Source organism: Pelodiscus sinensis, chromosome 5 (assembly GCF_052426305.1).
Source record: "Pelodiscus sinensis isolate ZL-2025 chromosome 5, ASM5242630v1, whole genome shotgun sequence".
NCBI classification, from domain to species: domain Eukaryota; kingdom Metazoa; phylum Chordata; order Testudines; family Trionychidae; genus Pelodiscus; species Pelodiscus sinensis.
This window is the reverse complement of record NC_143056.1, coordinates 27,209,851-27,230,908: the sequence shown is the minus strand read 5'-3', so window position 1 is coordinate 27,230,908 and position 21,058 is coordinate 27,209,851. Positions and strand designations below refer to the sequence as shown.

The following is a 21,058-nucleotide window of genomic DNA, read 5'->3' as shown; positions in this document are numbered from 1 at the left end:
AATGTTATAGTAAGTGTGCTTTTATGGACCATTTTAACTTGAAAACATGAGAAATAATTCTATTTATAGTAAAATAAGCACTTTGCTTTGATTATATAGCACTACATGAAGAGATCAAACATTTTGAGAAACCAAAGTTATTCATTTTAGTTTCAACAATAATGACATGGGCACGAAGCAAACCTCTTGACCCTGTAAGTAATATTAATGTTCACTAAATTTTCTCTTTTCATTTAAATATTTTAGCTTGTACCCTAGTTACAATGAACTTGATCAATATCAGCAAACTAATTTTCACTGTAGAATTTTGCACCTATATCACTTACTGCAAAAATTTTAGTCAATCTCTCTCTCTCTCTCTCTCTCTCTTTGTCTATCTATCTAATTAAATAGGACTGTTCTTGGATGTAGAATGATATGTATGTTTTTCATTTTTGGGACCATAGATAACCAGGGAGCACATTTTGTAGCATCTTTTTGAAATTCTCATATTTAAAATTGTTTCTGAAACAATATATGTTATTGCTATGAAAAATAAATTTCAAGATTTTGTTATCCTTGTTTTCCTTTTAAGTAATTTGATACATCTATGTTTTAAAAAGTGTGGATCAGCTGATATTTTTTCTCATTAAAGATTTTCAGAGTATATTTAAAAATGGAGCATTTTTATATCTAAGTTGAATTAAAAATGAATGTACTTTTGAAATATCTTGGTTTAGGCCATTTTTCAGGAAAGTGAGATATTTTTCTTAACGTTTTTTTCTCTACAGGATGATTCAGAAATTCCTTTTACTGAAGAAGATTATCGCAGAAGAAAACCTGACCCTAACTTTATGGACCATATAAATGCTGAAAAAGTGATTATCAAACTTGGGAAAACTGTAAGTATCATAAAATAATTTGAATACCATTCTTATTTACTTTAAACTGAAGAATTAATAATATAAATTGTCTGCAGTATTTAACAGATTCATGAACATTAGCCATATTATGATAAGACAATCAACAATGTTGTATAATGTGTCCTGGAAAGCCAAAATGTAAATTAGCTTTGCTTCCCTAAGATGTATTCTGTGAAATTTCCCTCACAGACATAGTCTCATTATGGGTTCTGGAGGTTATATCTGGCATCCAAACTATCTGACAGTGCATCTATGAGAAACAAAATACTGTACTGGAATAGAAGGACCACTGGTCTGAATCTGTGTAATCATTCCTATGTTCACAATCCTTTCTAACCAGGCTAATAGAGGTATTATAATTACCTTTTAAATACTTGTTTGCATCACAGAAGAATGTTGGAAAAACTCTCTCATGGGTTTATTATTTTGCAGTAATGAGACAACTTTCTTATTATATTAGTCTGAAAGATAACCAGGTAAAATCTCTCTGGCTTTATGACATCATTCAGCTTGGAATATACAATACAAAGCACAAGACAAATACAAAGGAATCATTTATAATAGCTAGAATATGACATCTAGTGGCTCTAATAAATATTGCAAAAGAAGTCGAAGGGCACTGTTTGGCATTCAGTGACTAAATTTTATATTGCAAGATTACAGCTTGATTATTTAAAATGTTAATACAAATTTCAAATATTCGTTCTGTTCATTTTCCTGGAAGCACCTCACATTGGCTGCTGTTGGAAGACAGGATACTAGAGTTGATGGACCTTTGGTCTGACCCATATGGCTGATCTTAATGATGTTCTATATTGGATAGTCACAATTCTGGGTAAACGTTCTCATGAATATGACTTATGGCATTAAAAAGATATTTTTAGAAGCCCTGAATACTTTCAAAGGCCCATTACGTCATACTCTAGTGTATTAGGATGAATATTACATCTATAATCTCTTCTGATTTTCCTCTTTTTATCCACGTTTCCATCTAATTAACAAGCTATTAGTGTCAGCTGATATGAGAAATATTTCCTCTTTGTCGTGATTTTTAATTATTTACATATGTGAAACAGGTTCCTTTTATGTAATATTTTGTCTATGAAGTCAAAGACTGACTGATAGTGTTCTTAGTTGTATGCTTCTGAAATATTGTAAAAGTAATTTTAAGAGATATTATCCTTATAATGAAAAAAATATATGGTTAATTCTCCATTTATTCCATTAATGATGAATGCAGAGTCTTTTATAGAGAGTCAGATTGACAGGATGACTAAGATATTCCCTGCTTGAAGGTGATGAAGAAAGGTTTTGTTTCCAGTGGAAAATTTTTAAACTTATTTTAATTTAAAGGAAATACTTGAGCGTCCTTTCTATTAGGAGAAACTAGAAGAGGAACAATATTCCATTGTCTTCCTTTTAATATGAGAAGCAATGATCTGTTGCTCAGACAACTTGCTCTTCCTCTTGGAAGAGCTCCACTGAGAACACTGCTGGGCCATCCTATCAGGAGGCTGTGATATGGCTGCTCTGTAGGCCTTTGGCAGGAAGGCTGTTGTTGAGGACGGGAGGAGCAGTGCACCATACTACAGCTAAGGCATGGTATAAGTGGTTAAGGATCACACCAGAGGAGCTTGTGGACCTGGATTAGATACGAGAGTTCTGATAAACAAGTGCTTTATATTGATACAGCTAATTTTTTTTCCACATGGAAATATGCTATACTGGTGTAGGCACCTTTATATCAATACAACTACATCCACACTATAGCTTGGCTCATACAATAAAATTTGCGTTATGTCAACACATCTTTTTGTCCGCACTTGATTTTGAGTCCAGTTGGTAAACCCCTCACCTTCTGAAAACCACTCCCTTAGCACTATTCCACTGTAGAATGTGTGTGTGGATACAGCATTACCTGTATTTAGGATGATCATATTTCCAGAGGGAAAATGGGCTGCTATGTGAGGACAGTCCTTCTTACCTCCCCCCTCAACTGGGGCTGACCCAAGCCCTGACTCTTAATCCCCAGGTGGGGTGGGTGCCACTCTTCTCTCAAGTCCAGCCTGGCCCATGCTTGTGAGTAGGGATGTCAACGTGTAGTCAACTCTACGATTAACTGATAAGCCTAGCCAGATGGCAGACAGCCTGGGAAACAAAGGCTACATCCACACCCAAGAACAGGTGCGGATGAAGGTAAAGGAGCTCCATCAAGCTTATGCCAGGGCCAAGGAGGGCAGCTCCCAATCCGGGGCAGAGCTCCACACCTTAGAATAATAGAATCATAGAATAATAGGACTGGAAGGGACCTCAAGAGGTCATCGAGTCCAGTCCCCCGCCCTCAAGGCAGGACCAAGCTCCGTCTACACCTTCCCTGACAGATGTCTATCTAACCTGTTCTTAAATATCTCCAGAGAGGGAGATTCCACCACCTCCCTTGGCAATTTATTCCTATATTTGACCACCCTGACAGTTAGGAATTTTTTCCTAATGTCCAATCTAAACCTCCCCTGCTGCACTTTAAGCCCATTACTCCTGGCTTCATAGGTCATGTTCTCTAAACCTTTAATCATTCTTGTCGCTCTTCTCTGTACCCTTTCCAATTTCTCCACATCTTTCTTGAAATGTGGCGCCCAGAACTGGACACAGTACTCCAGCTGAGGCCTAACTAGTGCAGAGTAGAGCGGCAGAATGACTTCACGAGTTTTGCTTACAACACACCTGTTGATACAACCTAGAATCATATTTGCTTTTTTTGCAACAGCATCACACTGTTGACTCATATTCAACTTGTGGTCCACTATGACCCCTAGATCCCTTTCCGCCATGCTCCTTCCTAGACAGTCGCTTCCCATCTTGTACGTATGGAACTGATTGTTCCTTCCTAAGTGGAGCACTTTGCATTTCTCTTTATTAAACCTCATCCTGTTTACCTCTGACCATTTCTCTAACTTGCTAAGGTCATTTTGAATTATGTCCCTATCCTCCAAAGAAGTCGCAACCCCACCCAGTTTGGTATCATCTGCAAACTTAATAAGCGTACTCTCTATCCCAATATCTACATCATTGATGAAGATATTGAACAGTACGGGTCCCAAAACAGACCCTTGAGGAACTCCACTTGTTATCCCTTTCCAGCAGGATTTAGAACCGTTAACAACCACTCTCTGACTACGGTTATCCAGCCAATTATGCACCCACCTTATCGTGGCCCTATCTAAGTTATATTTGCCTAGTTTATCAATAAGAATATCATGCGAGACCGTATCAAATGCCTTACTAAAGTCTAGGTATATGACATCCACCGCTTCTCCCTTATCCACAAGGCTCGTTATCTTATCAAAGAGAGCTATCAGATTAGTTTGGCATGACTTGTTCTTCACAAACCCATGCTAGCTATTCCCTATCACTTTATTACCTTCCAAGTGTTTGCATATGATTTCCTTAATTACCTGCTCCATTATCTTCCCTGGGACAGATGTTAAACTGACCGGTCTGTAGTTTCCTGGGTTGTTCTTATTCCCCTTTTTATAGATGGGCACAATATTTGTCCTTTTCCAGTCTTCTGGAATCTCCCCTGTCTGCCATGATTTTTCAAAGATCATAGCTAAAGGCTCAGATACCTCCTCTATCAGCTCCTTGAGTATCCTGGGATGCATTTCATCAGGACCTGGTGACTTGCTGACATCTAACTTTCCTACGTGATTTTTAACTTGTTCTTTGTGTATCCCATCTTCTAAACTTACCCTCTCTCTGCTTGTATTCACTACGGGTACGTCTAGACTACATGCCTCTGGCGACAGAGGCATGTAGATTAGGCTACCCGACAGAGTAAAATGAAGCGGCGATTTAAATAATCGCCGCTTCATTTAAATTTACATGGCTGCCGCGTTGAGCCGACAAACAGCTGATCAGCTGTTTGTCGGCTCAGCGCGATAGTCTGGACGCTCCCCTGCCGACATCAAAGGGAGTTGTCGACAACCCAGGTATGCCTCCTGGGATGAGGCATACCTGGGTTGTCGACAACTCCCTTTGATGTCGGCAGGGGAGCGTCCAGACTATCGCGCTGAGCCGACAAACAGCTGATCAGCTGTTTGTCGGCTCAACGCGGCAGCCATGTAAATTTAAATGAAGCGGCGATTATTTAAATCGCCGCTTCATTTTACTCTGTCGGGTAGCCTAATCTACATGCCTCTGTCGCCAGAGGCATGTAGTCTAGACGTACCCTACGTTAGGCACACCTCCAGACTTCTCGGTGAAGACCGAAACAAAGAAGTCATTGAGCATCTCCGCCATTTCCAAGTTCCCTGTTACTGCTTCTCCCTCCTCACTAAGCAGTGGGCCTACCCTGTCCTTGGTCTTCCTCTTCCTTTTAATGTATTTATAAAAGGTCTTCTTGTTTCCCTTTATGCCTGTAGCTAGTTTGATCTCATTTTGTGCCTTTGCCTTTCTAATCTTGCCCCTGCATTCCCGTGTTGCTTGCCTATATTCATCCTTTGTTAGTTGTCCTAGTTTCCATTTTTTATATGACTCCTTTTTTATTTTGAGATCATGCAAGATCTCCTTGTTAAGCCAAGCTGGTCTTTTGCCATATTTTCTATCTTTCCTACACAGCGGAATTGTTTGCTTTTGGGCCCTTAACAACGTCCCTTTGAAATACTTCCAACTCTCCTCAGTTGTTTTTCCCTTCAGTCTTGCTTCCCATGGGACCTTACCTACAAGTTCTCTGAGCTTATCAAAATCTGCCTTCCTGAAATCCATTACCTCAATTGTGCTGGTCTCCCTTCTACCTTTCCTTAAGATCATGAACTCTATTATTTCGTGATCACTGTCCCCTATACTGTCTTCCACTTTCAAGTTCTCAACTAGTTCCTCCCTATTTGTTAAAGCCAAATCCAGAACAGCTTCTCCTCTGGTAGCTTTTTCAACCTTCTGAAACAGAAAGTTGTCTCCAATGCAGTCCAGAAACTTATTGGATAGCCTGTGCCTCGCTGTGTTAGTTTCCCAACATATGTCTGGATAGTTGAAGTCCCCCGTCACCACCAAATCTTGGGCTTTGGATAGTTTTGTTAATTGTTTAAAAAAGGAATCTCTTCCAACTGGCTAGGTGGCCTGTAGTAGACTCCTAGCATGATATCACCCTCGTTTTTTACCCCTTTTAGCTTAACCCAGAGACTCTCTACACAGCTATCTCCTACTTTCATCTCCACTTCAGTCCAAGTGTGTACATTTTTAATATACAAGGCAACCCCTCCTCCCTTTTTTCCCTGTCTGTCCTTCCTGAGCAAGCCGTACCCTTCCATACCAACATTCCAATCATGCGTCCCATCCCACCAGGTTTCTGTAATACCAATGATATCATAGTTGTATTTATTGGTTAGCAATTCCAGTTCTTCCTGCTTATTACCCATACTTCTTGCATTTGTATATAGGCATCTAAGATACTGATTTGATCTTGCCTCCCTGTTGTGCCCTGACCCTCCTTTCTCCTTGCCATTATAGGCCGTAGTCCCCCCCATTTCCAACCCATCTCCCAGTCCCGCACATTCAGCACTTACCTGTGGGGTTTGCTCACCTGCCCCCGTCGAACCTAGTTTAAAGCCCTCCTCACAAGGTTAGCCAGTCCTGCCTGTATTTCAAAGAGTTGGACCGCATTGTGGGGGGCGGGGCAGTCCCTTCCCCCCCTAGTTATAGACTCTGGGCTGGAGATGCCCATTCTCGTCCTTGCTGGGGGCACAGACAGAAAGGAGGAGGACCAGGACCTGGATGAGGCCAGCCTGAGCACACAGGTGGCCCAGGAACCCCAAGGCCTGCCTGCGGACCTCTCCCAGGCATCATCGGAGGCCAGAGAAGGAACATCCTGTGAGTGCTATCACTTTCCCTTCATACAGGGAGTGGAGGAGATGGGCATCTGGAGGGAAGGGCTACTGGGCACAGCATGCTTGGCCTTTGCTGGCTGCAGATGCCTCAGCAACCTGTGCACATGGGAGCATTTGCTCTGCCACTCCTGGGCATGCGGCCCCAGGAGGCTGCCACAGAGGACCCTTGTGCTGTTGGCCACATGATTTCTAGAGAGGCCTGCCATGCTCCTGACCCTCCCTCCACAAGCCACCTCAAGAAGGAGGGAGGGGACATTGACACACATACACTCAGCAGTCCCACATGGCCTGGCTCCAAGCACATTGCGATGGCACTGAGAACTATCACTCTTGGCTTGCAGATAGGGGCTGGGCTTCAGGCACTGTGTCCCCTGGGATGACTCACCATCTGTCTTTATTCTCCACAGCCAGACCAGCTGTGAGTGGAAGGTGGGCTACACCACCTGGGACATTCTCCCACACCCGAGGCTTCTGCAGGCGCACACATCCAATGGACAAGCACCAGCAACAGCACCTGGCTGCACTGTGAGCCCTGCACAATACCATCCACCGCTGGGTGGAGGAGGACCTGCAGCTACAGCAGGAGAGTTGACGGGAGCTGCTTGCACAGGGTTGCTCCCTGTGCAATGATATACATACCTTTGTGCAGCACATGCTGCCTCTTCCCGCTCCAGTCTCTGCTCCATCTCCTGCTATCGCTCCTTCTCCTGCTCCTCCTCCCCCTCCCGCTTCTCCTCCTCCCCCCTCCCCCCCCCCCCCCCCGTGGATGCTGAGGCCCCCACACCCATAGCGGTGAGATCCACAGAGGCTGGCAACACTTCCAGCCTGAGACTTGAGCCTCTCCTCCACTTCCTCCCCCTTCCAGCTCCCTCCTCCCAGATTCTCCACACCCCCTTCTTCCACCCTCTCACCTCCTCTCTCCCAGGTTCTTTCCCACCTCTCTCCCCAGTTTCATTGACTCCCCCCCAGTTATGGAAAATACAGACTGTTTAGTTTTTCAAACCAAAAGTGTCTTTATTTTGTCATCGAGAAAGGGGGGTAAGGAGGTAGGAAGGGGTATATGGAGGGGTGGCAGTGAGGGGTGAAGCAGAAGCCCCTAGTGGGGCAGCCCAGCGGACACTGTCACTGCTCCCCTAAGGAGAAGCTCTCCCTCAGGGCCTCCCAGATGTGGAAAGCCCCCGATGGGCCTGATGGATGGCAGCCATGCACAGCTGCTCATAGGCCCTGCCTAAGCGGTCCACCTCCACATCCCATCCTGGCAGGAAAGCCTCCCCCTTCCTCTCACACATGTTGTGCAGGACACATGTTGTGTGTCCCGTCGATAGCCTCCTCCCCCCATAATTGGGGAAGCCCAGGATGCCAAATCCTCGGTGACAGTGTCCATATCTGCCAGGTGGATGACTGCACAGCAGGATGCTGTTGATGACCCTGACCACCTGCAGAAGGAAACAAACAAACCGAGAATCACAGGGGTGCCAGGGCACCTGCCACTTTCCCTCTTCCCCCTCTTAATCCCTGTCTTTCCCCCCCTCCCACCACCATTCACCAGGAGCAACCCCTGCAATCACCACCCCTGGCAGAGCTTTGTGAGGGCAGGACAGAACTGCTTTTCCCTATGGAAGCCCATTCTATCCTTCCACCTCCCTTCTGGGACAATAGCCCGAGAATGCCATACCTGCATGAGCAGGGCCCTGATTGTTGATCTCCCCATGCTGAACTGGTTCCCCATGGATTGGTAGCTATCTGGCATGGAGAGTTTCCAGAGGGCGATGGTGACGGCGATGTGCTTCTGGAGGGGAATGGCGGGACTCATGTGCATGTCCTGTCACCTCAGGGCAGGTGCAAGCCACTCACAGAGCTCAAGGAAGGTATCCTTCTTCATTCTGAAGTTCTGGAGCCATCGTTGGTCTCCTCAGCACTCCAGAATGATGTGGTTCCACCGGTGGGGCACCGTGTCTGGACCACGGTGGGTGGCGTCCTGCTCCTGTAGCTGTTCCCCCACTTACCAAGGAGTGTTTCCCAGAAGCCCTGGGAATTGGGTTCTTGCAGAACATGGGAGGCAGCCTGCAGAAAGTGCTGCAACAAAAGCTGTAGGAGCTGAAGACTGCCCGGAGGCAGCTCCAGCTCCATAGTTGAATATGCTGTGGTGTCCTGAATCAGGGCAACCAGAGCAAGAAGAGAAAATGCTTTGCTGTCCCTCAGAGAGGTAGGCAAGCAAGCAGGGAAACCTGAGAAACAGCTGTCCTTTAAGCACGAGCCTCAGATAGCCTCAAGCAGCAGCCACACGAGACAACTACTGACCTTATGCCCTGCCTGAAGTATCTCTTCTGGAATAGCTTATTCCAAAATAAAGCTGCTGAGTAGACACAGCCTAAGTGGAGTATTTTGCATTTATTCTTACTGATTTTCACCCTATTTAACCTGAGACCATTTATCCAATTTGTCCAGATCACTTTGAATTATAAGCCTATCCTCCTAAGCATTTGCAACCTCTCCCAGCTTATAATCATCCACAAAATTTATACACATACTCTTGATGCCATTATCTAAATAATTGATGAAGACATTGAACAGAACCAGTCCCTAAATTGATTCCTGCAGAATCCCACTTGTTATGCCATTCCAGCATGACTGAACCATTAATAACTACTCTCTGAGAACGGTTATCCAACCAGTTATGCGCCACCTTATAGTAGCCCCATCTACATTTTATTTCCCTAGTTTACCTATAAGAAGCTCTTGCGAGACTGTATCCTATGCTTTACTAAAGTCTAAGTATACCACATCTACTGCTTCCACCTTATTCATAAGCCTTGTTATCCTATCAAAGAAAACTATCATGTTGGTTTGACATTTTTACTTACAAATCCATGCAGACTGTTACTTATCACCTTATTATCTTCCAGGTGTTTGAAGATTGAGTACTTAATTATTTGCTCTATTATCTTTCTTGACACAGAAGTTAATCTGACTGGTCTGTAGCTACCTGGACTGTCCTTGTTTCCCTTTTTATAGATGAGCACTGTATTTTCCCTTTTCCAGTCTTCTGGAATTTCTCTTGTCTTCTGTGACTTTTCAAAGATGATAGCTAATGGCTTAGATAACTCCTTCAGTATTCTAGGATGCATTTCATCAAGCCTTGGTGACTTGAAGACATCTGACTTTTCTAAGTAATTTTAACATGTTATTTTCCTATTTTCACTTTTAAAACTACCTCCTCTTCTCCAGTGTTCACTCTTGTAGACATCCAGTCACCACCAACCTTGGTGAAAACAGAAACAAGTCATTAAGCACTTGTGCCATAAGCACATCTTCTGTTATTGTTTTTCAAGTGCAATTTCATGATAAGTCAACATTTCATTTACAAGATTGTTCATAATTTTTTTTAAAATGTTCCTGTTCTATTTTACAGAGCAAAAACAAATTTTCAACCTATGTTGTTGCTTCAGGACTTCAGTATGGGGCTGAAGAAGGAATATTTCACTACTTTTTTAAGGTAGACTTTTTCAAGATAATTTGGTGACATTTAGTTTACTATTGCACAATTCTTAAGGCAAATTGAAAAGGAATTTTAAAAACTTCTAACAGTAGTATTACTGTACATTGAATGTCTCTACAATCAAGGCAGAAGTCCTGATCCAGTGCCTCTTGAAGTGCATTTTCGTGGGCTAGACTTAAAACTTAAATTGACATAACTGTTTTGACTCACAGTGTGGAAAAAATACACACCCTAATTGACATAGTTATTTTGGCAAAATCCCCATTGGAGTCACAGCTATATTGACAGACAATTACCTAATGTTTGGGGAGATATTACTGTGCCAGAAGAGCTCATCCTTCTGACAACACATGCTGTGTTGATATTATGGGACTATACTGGCATAGCTATGCCAATATGGAATCATAGAAATTTAGAGTTGGAGGAGAAATTGAAAGGTCATCCAGTCCAGCTCCCTAGCAAATTCTGTCATGCCTGTGCATCTAAGCTATGACATCATAGGCTCTGTAGTGTGAACATGGCAACATTGATCAGATTTTTACTTCAAAATACATTAAGTCATTCTTCAGTTTTTCAGCAGTATATCAGTATATCCTTTGTTGGTAAAGGCATATCTATCATGGAGTTTCAATGGAATATGCAGCCTGCTTGAAAGGATTAAAAAACAATGATTTTTTTTTCAGTATAATGTGATTCCCCCCCCACCCCCAGGTTTATTTATGTCTATGTTAATTTTATATGCTTTGGGATATTATTATTATTATTATTATTATTATTATTAATAATAATAATAATAATAATAACAACAACAACAACAACAACAACAATAATAATAACAACTAATAATAAAGCTTTCCCAAAATTGAGCACTACTGTAAAAAATGCCCCTAAATTTGTAAGCTCATTATAGGCTGACAGTCAGCTGCTCACAGAATTGATTATTCTGCTGTGGCTGACACACATATCCAAAAACTGAACATTAAAATCCAATATGTACCTCGTTTCACCAACTGTACATATGTTCATTTTTGCAACTCTGATTATATATGACTCTCTTGTTTCATTTGTATTTATTTTCAGACAGCTTGGCTTGGTGAGGTTCCTGCAATACCAGTTTTTGGAGATGGAAAAAATTTTATTCCAACCATTCATGTTGTTGATTTAGCAGCGTAAGTATGCTTTTTAGGGATGGCCTGCCTTAGAAATGTTTAATACTTATATATGTGCCAAAACCATACCTAAAAGTGGAGATTTCAGATAGCTGCTACCATATATATATATTTTTACTTTTTATTTTTTAAATTGCAATTATACCACAGTTGAATCACATCATTTTGAGGCAAATGGAGTTTTAAATATTTCCAGGATGAAACAGGCCTTCTGTAAATACTATCTTGCTGTAATATTTAGGTCATGCTTTCAGGAAATTCCTAGAAATACCTTGTCCAGAACACAGCACCAGTTAACCAAATAACATGGAACTACACCACAGTTTTTTAAACCAAAATGGAAAGGATAAGGAGTAGTTTGGTGTATGTATATTTTCTAGAGACATTGCTCCATATTCCTGGATTGTCTTGGCCAAACTGAGATATCTAGTTATATTATCATACAAATAAAAATCAACATGAATATAGCATGATTTGGAACATTTACCTTCAGAGTTCCTATATGCTCTTTGCCTTGGGATATCTTTTATACTATATTTCACATTACAGTCACAATATTTTCCCTTTCACTAAAGGTCATTGATTCAATTTGCTGTATTGCAGAGTGCTACAAAATATAGCAGATCATAAGCCAAGAACTCTCTACATTGTGGCAGTGGATGAATCTATACATACTCTTCAGGCCATAGTTAAGGTAAAACAGTTAAAAGACTTTTTTGTTGTTTTTGTTCAGGTATCTTTTTAGTCCTGTAAATCCTCAGTTCTTACTTTGTTAAAAATCCCTGAATCTTGACTCTTTTTGAAATTCTTTGTTCCTTTGAACTGTAGGAATATAGTTTGTTCCTTTGTTTGACCAAGTTCCTTGAAGCAGAATCCAGCAAAGTAATCTGGAAGCTGCTATGAAGTGATTTTGGCTATCTATTATTTTAAAGTGCTTTAGAGGTAATTGGCAATTTATTTGCCTACTTACATTGAAACCTGAACATACAGTACTGGCACTGAGAATTTCAGATGGTAAACCAGGAATAGTAGAGTCTTTTGCTGGTAGTCTGCAGAATGAAATATTTTGAGAACCATGTAGTGGGAATATTGGGAAGGAAAGCAGAACCATGATTGGCTCTTGGCTTTACAATGTGGTTCATAAAATAGAAAGCTTGCAACGTTCCTGTCTTAGTACAGGTTGCTAAAAGGATCTGATATACAGTTCAGCAGCGGTATTCCATCATGTCTCTAAACTTGCACTTGTACACATATGTTCTTTAGATTGCTAAGTGTATCAAAAGTATGAGTTAGTTGAATACCAAATTTAAAGTGTACACAATATTGTTTTCTGACAGTGTATTAGCAAAAACGTTGGACCAGGAAAGATCCAAAAGATTCCAAGAGAAAATGCTTTCTTAAGCAAAGACTTAACGGTTAGTATTTTGTTTCCTTTTTCTAATATCTTCTTTAAAGAAGAGACACAGACACACTCACCATGCAATGTATACTTTTCTTATTGTTTAGAAAAATATGTCAACAAAAGTGTATAAACTATATTTAGAAAAGAAAACAAAGAAACAGGTTATAAACCTCACAATAAAAAACAGAATGATGGGGAATTTTTTCTAGTATGTGGAGCCTGATCCTAAGGTTCTCCAGTGACCATACTGGAATTGATATGAGTTGAGGATGTTAAGCAGCTCATAGGAGACCCACATAAAACTGAGCCGTCACATAGGGAATCAGATGTAAATAGTGTTAATTGTGAGCTATTGTGACTAATCAGAACATTTTTTATTCTGATTAGTCAAAAAGTTGTGGCAGATATGTATAGTTTTTGTATTACAAGTAACTCAGAGTAAACTAGGTAAGAAATGTCAAAGGCACTTTGGAATGTGTCCCTTTAATATCTCAGTGCAGGATACCTGGGTGAATATGGTCTGTGTAACACAGGTTCTTCTAGCCTTAAAATCTATGAATAAGAACAGATTTAGGAGTTAAGTGAGATGGAATTAATGACTGCATTTTCAATGGTTACAGTAACAAATGCTCTCGTATGCTAGTCTGCAGAATGGTGTTAGGACTGGGAGAGACTAACAATAAATATTAATCTCGCTATATATTTTAGAGATTTGTGTGTGTGTGTGTGTGTGTGTGTGTGTGTGTGTCTGTCTGTCTATGAGTCTGTTTGTTCAAGAACTCTTCCTAAATGGTAAGAGCTACGACCACCAAATTTGGTATACAGCTTCCTCTTATCCTAACTTAAAGCAAGGTCAAGGTTTGGTTGTTCCAGAAAAATGGACTGTACCTGGAATTTGATTGTTTTCCATAACATGGAAAGGGAGGTGACTGAACAGAGGGACACTATACTCACAGTCACCACTGTAGGCAGTATGTGCAGGGAACAAGTATACTGTAGAGTGATCACAGGGGGCAGCTGCACCACCAAGGCAGTGTCCAGATGGGAACAGGGCTCACCATCTTGCCTGCCACCAAGCCAAATAAATTGCCCCTCCACCCCAGCTCCAGCCTCCCACCATTCTGCCTTCAGCCCCATTGCTGAACCAGGGGGGAGGAGAAAGCCTCACAGGAGGAGAAAGTTAGGAAAAAATTCCTAACTGTCAGGGTAGTTAAACACTGGAATAAATTGCCCAGGGAGGTTGTAGAATCCCCATCTCTGGAGATATTTAAGAGTAGGTTAGATAAATGTCTATCAGGGATGGTCTAGACAGTATTTGGTCCTGCCATGGGGGTAGGGGACTGGACTTGATGATCTTGCGAGGTCCCTTCCAGTCCTAGTATTCTATGATTCTATGTTTCTCACTGGGCCACTCAGCGCAGCTACAGCCCTGGCCTCCACTGCAGGAAACACAGCCTGTGCCCCCACTAATTCCTCAGTTAGAATTACCTGTTACTCCTCCTGGAATGAGTCCAACCCTGAACAAAGATGATTGGTTCACGTCCCTTGATCTACAAGATGCGTATTTCCATGTGACAATACACCCAGCACACAGATGTTTTCTGAGGTTCATCGTGGGCACGCAACACTTTCAGTACAAAGTCCTCCCGTTTGGCCTTTCTTCCACACCCAGAATGTTTTCAAAGACACTTGCGGTGGTGGCAGCGTACCTTCATCGTCAAGGCATCATGATCTTCCCATACCTGGACGACTGCCTGATCAAGTGCACTGTCGGCCACTCAGGTCACACAACACTTATTCACAGATCTGGGCCTTGTATTGATCGTCCTGAAGTCTTCGCTCATACCACAAAAATCCCTCATGTTCATTGGGGCACGATTAGACTCTGTGACAGCCAGGGCCTATCTTCCTACAGAAAGGTTTCACAATATTCAAAACCTCACACAGACATTGTCCATCATCCCAAGAGCGTCAATATTTATGTGCCTCCAACTCTTGGGACACATGGCGGCGACGATATATGTAGTGCAACATGCCAGACTACGCCTCAGGTGTCTGCAACATTGGCTGCCATCCATATATCGTCCGGGCAATTGCGACATACACAGGCTAGTAGCACTGCCACTGACAGTGAAACGATCCCTCGCGTGGTGGAATTCTCCGACCAACATGCTCTTGGGTGTTCTCTTCCACCGTCTGCATCCCACTGTCCAAGTTACTTCGGACGCCTCTCTTCTAGAATGGGGACCCCACTGCGAGGGCAAATTCACTTAAGGCCAATGGAATACTCCGGAAGCCCTGCAGCACATCAAACTTCTGGAACTCAGGGCAGTATTCAATGCATGCAAGACATTCCTTCCCAAGATCCATGGTCAGAGTGTTCAGGTCTTCTCTGACAACACCAGGGCCCGATCAAGGTCCCTGTGTGCGGAAGCCATGAAGCTATGGAACTGGTGTATCAACCACAAGATCACTCTCATGGCAACATATCTACCTGGCAAAAACAATTCCATTGCATACGCCTTGAGCAGACACCTGTTTCCTCAACAGGAGTGGGAACTCAATCACAAAGTGGTCCTTTCCATATTCCAATGCTGGGGGCACCCCAGTATAGACTTCTTTGCCACAGATAACAATACTAAATGTCCCAGATACTGTTCCAGAGCCAGTCTGGGCCCCAAATCTCTGGGGGATGCATTCCTGATCAGCTGGGCTCACCACTATCTTCTCTTTGCCATCCCTCCTAGTCCACTTCTCCCCAGAGTGCTGAAGAAGATAATCGATGACAGGGCAACGGTGATACTAATAGCGCCCTTCTGGCCCAGACAGACCTGGCTCCCTCTTCTTCTGCAAATGTCTCGCCGACCACCTTATCCACTACCCAAATGGCCGGATCTGCTCATGCAACCAGGGATGTTCATGCCACAACCGCAAATCGACCGAATGCACCTCACGTCATGGTTCCTACTTGGTTCCATAGCGCAGAGGCACTTTGTTCACAAGAGGTGAAACATATATTACTTCACAGCAGGCGTGACTCCACACGAAAGACTTACCTTCATAAGTGGCATTGGTTCCATTCCTGGTGTGCAGCCAACAGGTTTGATGCGATGTCCACCCCACTCTACTACATTCTGGACTATGCCCTACATTTGCACCAGTCTAAACTGGGTCTTTCATCCATTAAAGTCCATCTTTCAGAGATTTCCGCATTCACACAATCAATTGAAGGGTTTTCAATTATGTCTCACTCGATGACTAAATGTTTCCTGAAGGGATTAATGAACTTACACCCTCCGCACAGAAAACTTCCTATGCTGTGGGATCTTGAGTTTGTTTTGGACACTCTCACGTATCCACCCTTTGAGTCTCTAGCCACATGTGACATTCAGACTCTCACCATGAAGGTGATATTCCTTCTAGCCATAATGTCGACAAGACGAGTCGGAGAATTGGCAGCTCTTTCAGCCGATCCTCCATACACTCTCTTCACCAACCAAGGGGTAATACTACGCTCACACCCAAAATTTCTACCGAAGGTGAATTCACAATTTCATATTAACGAACCTACAATACTCTCAATTTTTTACCCCAAACCACATGCAACGACTCACGAAGCCCGTCTACATACCTTAGACGTCTGCAGGGTGCTCGCCTTTTATCTGGATCGGACTCGCCCCTTCCGACAATCCCAACAGCTCTTCCTGTGCGTCGATAGGAAATCTAAGGGCCAACCGTTGTCTTCGCAGCGGATATCTAAAATAATTGTGAAATGTATTACTACGTTCTATACTTTACGGAACAAGTCCATATCAACGCCTATTACGGCTCATTCCACTAGAGCAACGTTTACTTCTCTAGCTTTTCTCAAAGGAGTCCCAATACAAGACATGCACCATATGGTGACATAGTCTTCAGACATGACATTTGCTAAGCACTATACCGTCAATGCAATTGCTCGAAAATCAGTACTGGCCTTTGTGGTGTTGTCCACAGCAGACAGCTCTTAACTCCGATCCCCCCTCTCCAGATGAGGCTACTGCTCTGTACTCACCTCAAGTGGAGCACCCACGGGGATATCACCGAAGAAGAAGACGAAGTTACTCACTGTGTGCAGTAATGATGTTTCTTCAAGGTGTATGTCCCCGTGGGTACTCCACAACCCACACTCCTCCCCTCTTCGGAGTTTCTCCTTATGTTTTTCAGGAGTGATCTGGTTCGGAGGAACTGGCGGGAAGCCAGACTCAGCGCAAGCTAACAATCAGCACGAGCAGTTCTTCTTCGAGTTGTTGCTCATGTACATTCGAATTAGGTGTGTGCACAGCATCTTCTGGAGTGTTTTCCCTAGCAGTAGCCGTAGCGCCAGCAGGGCGCCTCTGGAGTGGCGCCGCCATGGCGGGGCATAAGTACCTCTGCCGACGCTCCCCCACCTCAGTTCCTTCTTACCGCCCGTGACGGTCATTTGAGCGTGTCTCTCTGTTAGAACAGTTAATGGTTCCCATTTCTCTTAGTGTTGTAAATAGTTCTAAATAGTTCAATTAGTTAGATAGTTAGTGTCTCTTTGTTTTTCTCTTCTCCACCATTGGGGGTGAGGAATACCAGGGCCACAAGGCTCTAAGGCGTGCGCTTTCTGCGTGAAGTTTATGCCCAAAGGAGACCCTCACGATAGTTGTCTGAAGTGTCTGGGTGAGGGCCATCTTACAGAAGCCTGTAAGATCTGTAAGTCGTTTAAGCCATGCACTAAGAGGGAGAGAGACTCTCGTTTAAAATTTCTCCTCGTGGAGGTGGCGTTACAGCCGACACCAACTGGGCACTCTGCGGTGTGTAGTGCACCGGTGTCCACGCGCAATGCTCCATTTTGAGAGCGGGCCTCAGTATCGAGGGCTCAGCACCGTTCTCACTCCCCGGCACTGAAGAGATCAAGAGCGTCCCATGGTAGGTCTCCGAGCCGGAAGTCCAAGTCGGGCCTACACCACGGTGCCGAGTCTCTGGGATGCACGTCTCCCACGGTGCAGCATAAGCGAGCGGGACGCCCATCCAGTCCAGGGCACCTGCCCTTGCACCGCCCCTCCATGCCGGACACTTTTGAGGCAGCACATGATCTTATTAGCCTCGCTACCTCCTCTCCGTCATCGGTTGAGGCGGAGAAGTCGAGGTCGCCTACGCCGGAGGCCGTGTTGGCACTGGCTTTGCTTCCACACCGGCATGACTGGACGGCACCGGTCGCTTATGCAGCGGGTCCGTCCCCTGTGGGTCCAGTACCACTTGCCTCCACATCGATGCCGACCTCGACGCAGGCCACCAGGCTTCACTCAGTGCTCGACTGGGCTTGGCCTTCCTCGGTTCTGGGACCTCTTCCAGACCCTGTCTTGGCTGCACCGGTACCGTATCAGCTAGGCCTTGTGGCACCATCTACGGCACCGTCATCAGCACCAGTGCTGAGCAGCTTTCCTGGGGTGCTGCCACAGTCTTCAGCACCGGGCCCTTCAGCATCAGCCTCTTTGGCACCGATGCAAGTTTTGGCACCATTACAGGCACTGGCATCGACCCTGTGGGCATGCCGATGCCGCCATCGCTGGTAACGTCAGTCTCTTCGAGGTTCGTCTCGCAGCTGATACCGACTTCGACAGCACAGCCCTGCACTGTGTCGGCACCACAACCAGCACCGAGACCTGTCTTCCCAGCATCGGCTCCACCCCCGGCACCAGGATGTGTTCTCCCGGTGCCACAACCGGCTCCACTCCCGGCACTGGGACTGGTTCTCCTGGTGCCGCAACCGGCTCCACTCCAGGCATCGGGACCTGTACTGGTGCCGCAACAGGCACCACAACCGGCACCGGGACCTGTTTTCCCGGTGCCAGCATGCCCTCATCGCACGCACACAGGCAAACCCGAGTCTATGGCCAGGTTTGCCTCCTCCCTCCCCCTTGGTGGCAGGGCATTCATCATCTGTGCCTCCCTGTCCTGAGTCTGACTACTCGTCGGATTCTGATGCGGCCTCGTTCAGGTCAGAGTCCTTGGGGGCTTCCTTGAGTCATAGATCCCGTTCCCGGCACTGGCGTGATCGTTCGCATGTGCAGCAGACTTGGCCGCCGCAACCGCAGTGGCCCTTCTGGACGCCGTAGGCTTACCACCAGTGGCAGGGGCCTGTGCCCTCCTCTGTGGTGTCCGGTGTCTCGGGGCATCGAGCGCAACCGTTGGCATCGCTGTCACAACCTCCTCCTTCCTCCCAGAGGTCGGTCACTACAGATGCCACTGCTGAGCTACAAGCCTCGATGCTGGAGCCGCTTCCGCAAATGGTGCTGCTTGCCCAGCTGGCTCCTCAACCGGGTCCTGCGTTGGATCCGGTACCGATCCAGGAGTCGTTGTCATCTTCATCTCCTAGAATCATAGAACTGGAAGAGACCTCAGAAGGTCATCAAGTCCATCCCCCTGCTCTAGGCAGGACCAATTCCAACTAAATCAACCCAGCCAGGGCTTTGTCAAGCCAAGACTTAAACACCTCTAGGGATGGAGACTCCACTACTTCCCTAGGTAACCCATTCCAGTGCTTCACCACCCTCCTAGTGAAATAGTTTTTCCTAATATCCAACCTGGACCTCTCCCACCACAACTTGAGACCATTGCTCCTTGTTCTACCATCTGTCACTACTGAGAACAGCCTCTCTCCATCCTCTTTGGAACCTCCCTTCAGGAAGTTGAAGGCTGCTATCAAATCCCTCCTCACTCTTCGCTTCTGCAGACTAAACAGACCCAAGTCCCTCAGCCTCTCCTCATAAGTCATATGCTCCAGCCCCCTAATCATTTTGGTTGCCCTCCGCTGGACCCTCTCCAATGCGTCCACATCCTTTTTGTAGTGGGGGTCCCAGAACTGGACACAATACTCCAGATCTGGCCTCACCAAAGCCGAATAAAGAGGAATAATGACATCTCTGGATCTGCTGGCAATGCTCCTCTTAATTCAACCTAATATGCCATTAGCCTTCTTGGCTACAAGGGCACACTGTTGACTCATATCCAGCTTCTCATCCACTGTAACCCCCAGGTCCTTTTCTGCAGAACTACTACTTAACCGGTTGGTCCCCAGCTTGTAACTATGCTTGGGATTCTTCCGTCCCAAGTGCAGGACTCTACACTTGTCCTTGTTGAACCTCATCAGATTTCTTGTGGCCCAATCCTTCAATTTGTCTAAGTCATTCTGGACCCTATCTCTGCCCTTAAGCGTATCTACCTCTCCCCCCAGCTTAGTGTCATCCGCAAACTTGCTGAGGGTGCAATCTATCCCCTCATCCAGATCATTAATAAAGCTATTGAACAAAACCGGTCCTAGAATCGAACCTGGGGGCACTCCACTAGAAACCGACCACCATCCTGACACCGAGCCGTTGATCACTACCCACTGGGCCCGGCCTTCTAGCCATTTTTCTATCCATCTTACCGTCCATTTATCCAATCCACATTCCCGTAACTTGCTGGCAAGAATATTGTGGGAGCCTTTATCAAAAGCCTTGCTAAAGTTAAGGTATATAACATCCAGTGACTTCCCCATGTCCACCGAGCCAGTTACCTCATCATAGAAGCTAATCAGATTGGTCAAGCACGACTTGCCCTTTGTGAATCCATGCTGACTATTCCTAATCACTTTCCTCTCATACAAGTGCCTCAAAATGGATTCCTTAAGGATCCCTTCCATGATTTTTCCAGGAACCGAGGTAAGACTGACTGGCCTATAGTTCCCTGGATCATCCTTCTTCCCTTTTTTGAAGATGGGCACTACATTTGCCTTTTTCCAATCATCCGGGATTTCTCCCGATCTCCACGACTTTTCAAAGATAATAGCCAAAGGCTCCTCAATGACATTTGCCAACTTCCTCAGTACCCTCGGATGCACTAAGTCCGGACCCATGGATTTATGTACATTTAGCTTTTCTAAATAGTTCCTAACCTGTTCTTTACCCACCACGGGCTGTCCATCTTCATCCCATCTTGCGTCACTTAGCGCAGAAGTCCAGGAGCCGACCTTGTCCATGAATACGGAGGCAAAGAAAGCATTGAGTACTTCAGCTTTCCCCACATCTGTCACTATGTTACCTCCTTCATCCATTAGGGGCTGCACACCCTCTCTGATCACCTTCTTCTTGTTAACATGCCTGTAGAAACCTTTCTTGTTATCCTTCACATCCTTAGCCAGTCACAATTCCATTTGC

At 44.8% G+C, this 21,058-nt stretch overlaps 1 protein-coding gene across 3 annotated transcripts in view; it reads left to right on the top strand.

Moving 5' to 3' along the window:
- The window catches only part of AK7 (adenylate kinase 7), a 79,297-nt gene that overhangs the window by 8,923 nt on the left and 49,316 nt on the right, over positions 1–21,058 (top strand). For all 3 annotated transcript variants that reach the window (XM_075926616.2, XM_075926617.2, XM_089778362.1), the window contains exons 4-9: positions 100–194; positions 771–881; positions 10,194–10,277; positions 11,361–11,449; positions 12,053–12,143; positions 12,787–12,864. In XM_075926616.2, coding sequence (XP_075782731.1) covers positions 100–194; positions 771–881; positions 10,194–10,277; positions 11,361–11,449; positions 12,053–12,143; positions 12,787–12,864 — 548 coding nt within the window. The remainder of the gene's footprint in view (positions 1–99; positions 195–770; positions 882–10,193; positions 10,278–11,360; positions 11,450–12,052; positions 12,144–12,786; positions 12,865–21,058) is intronic.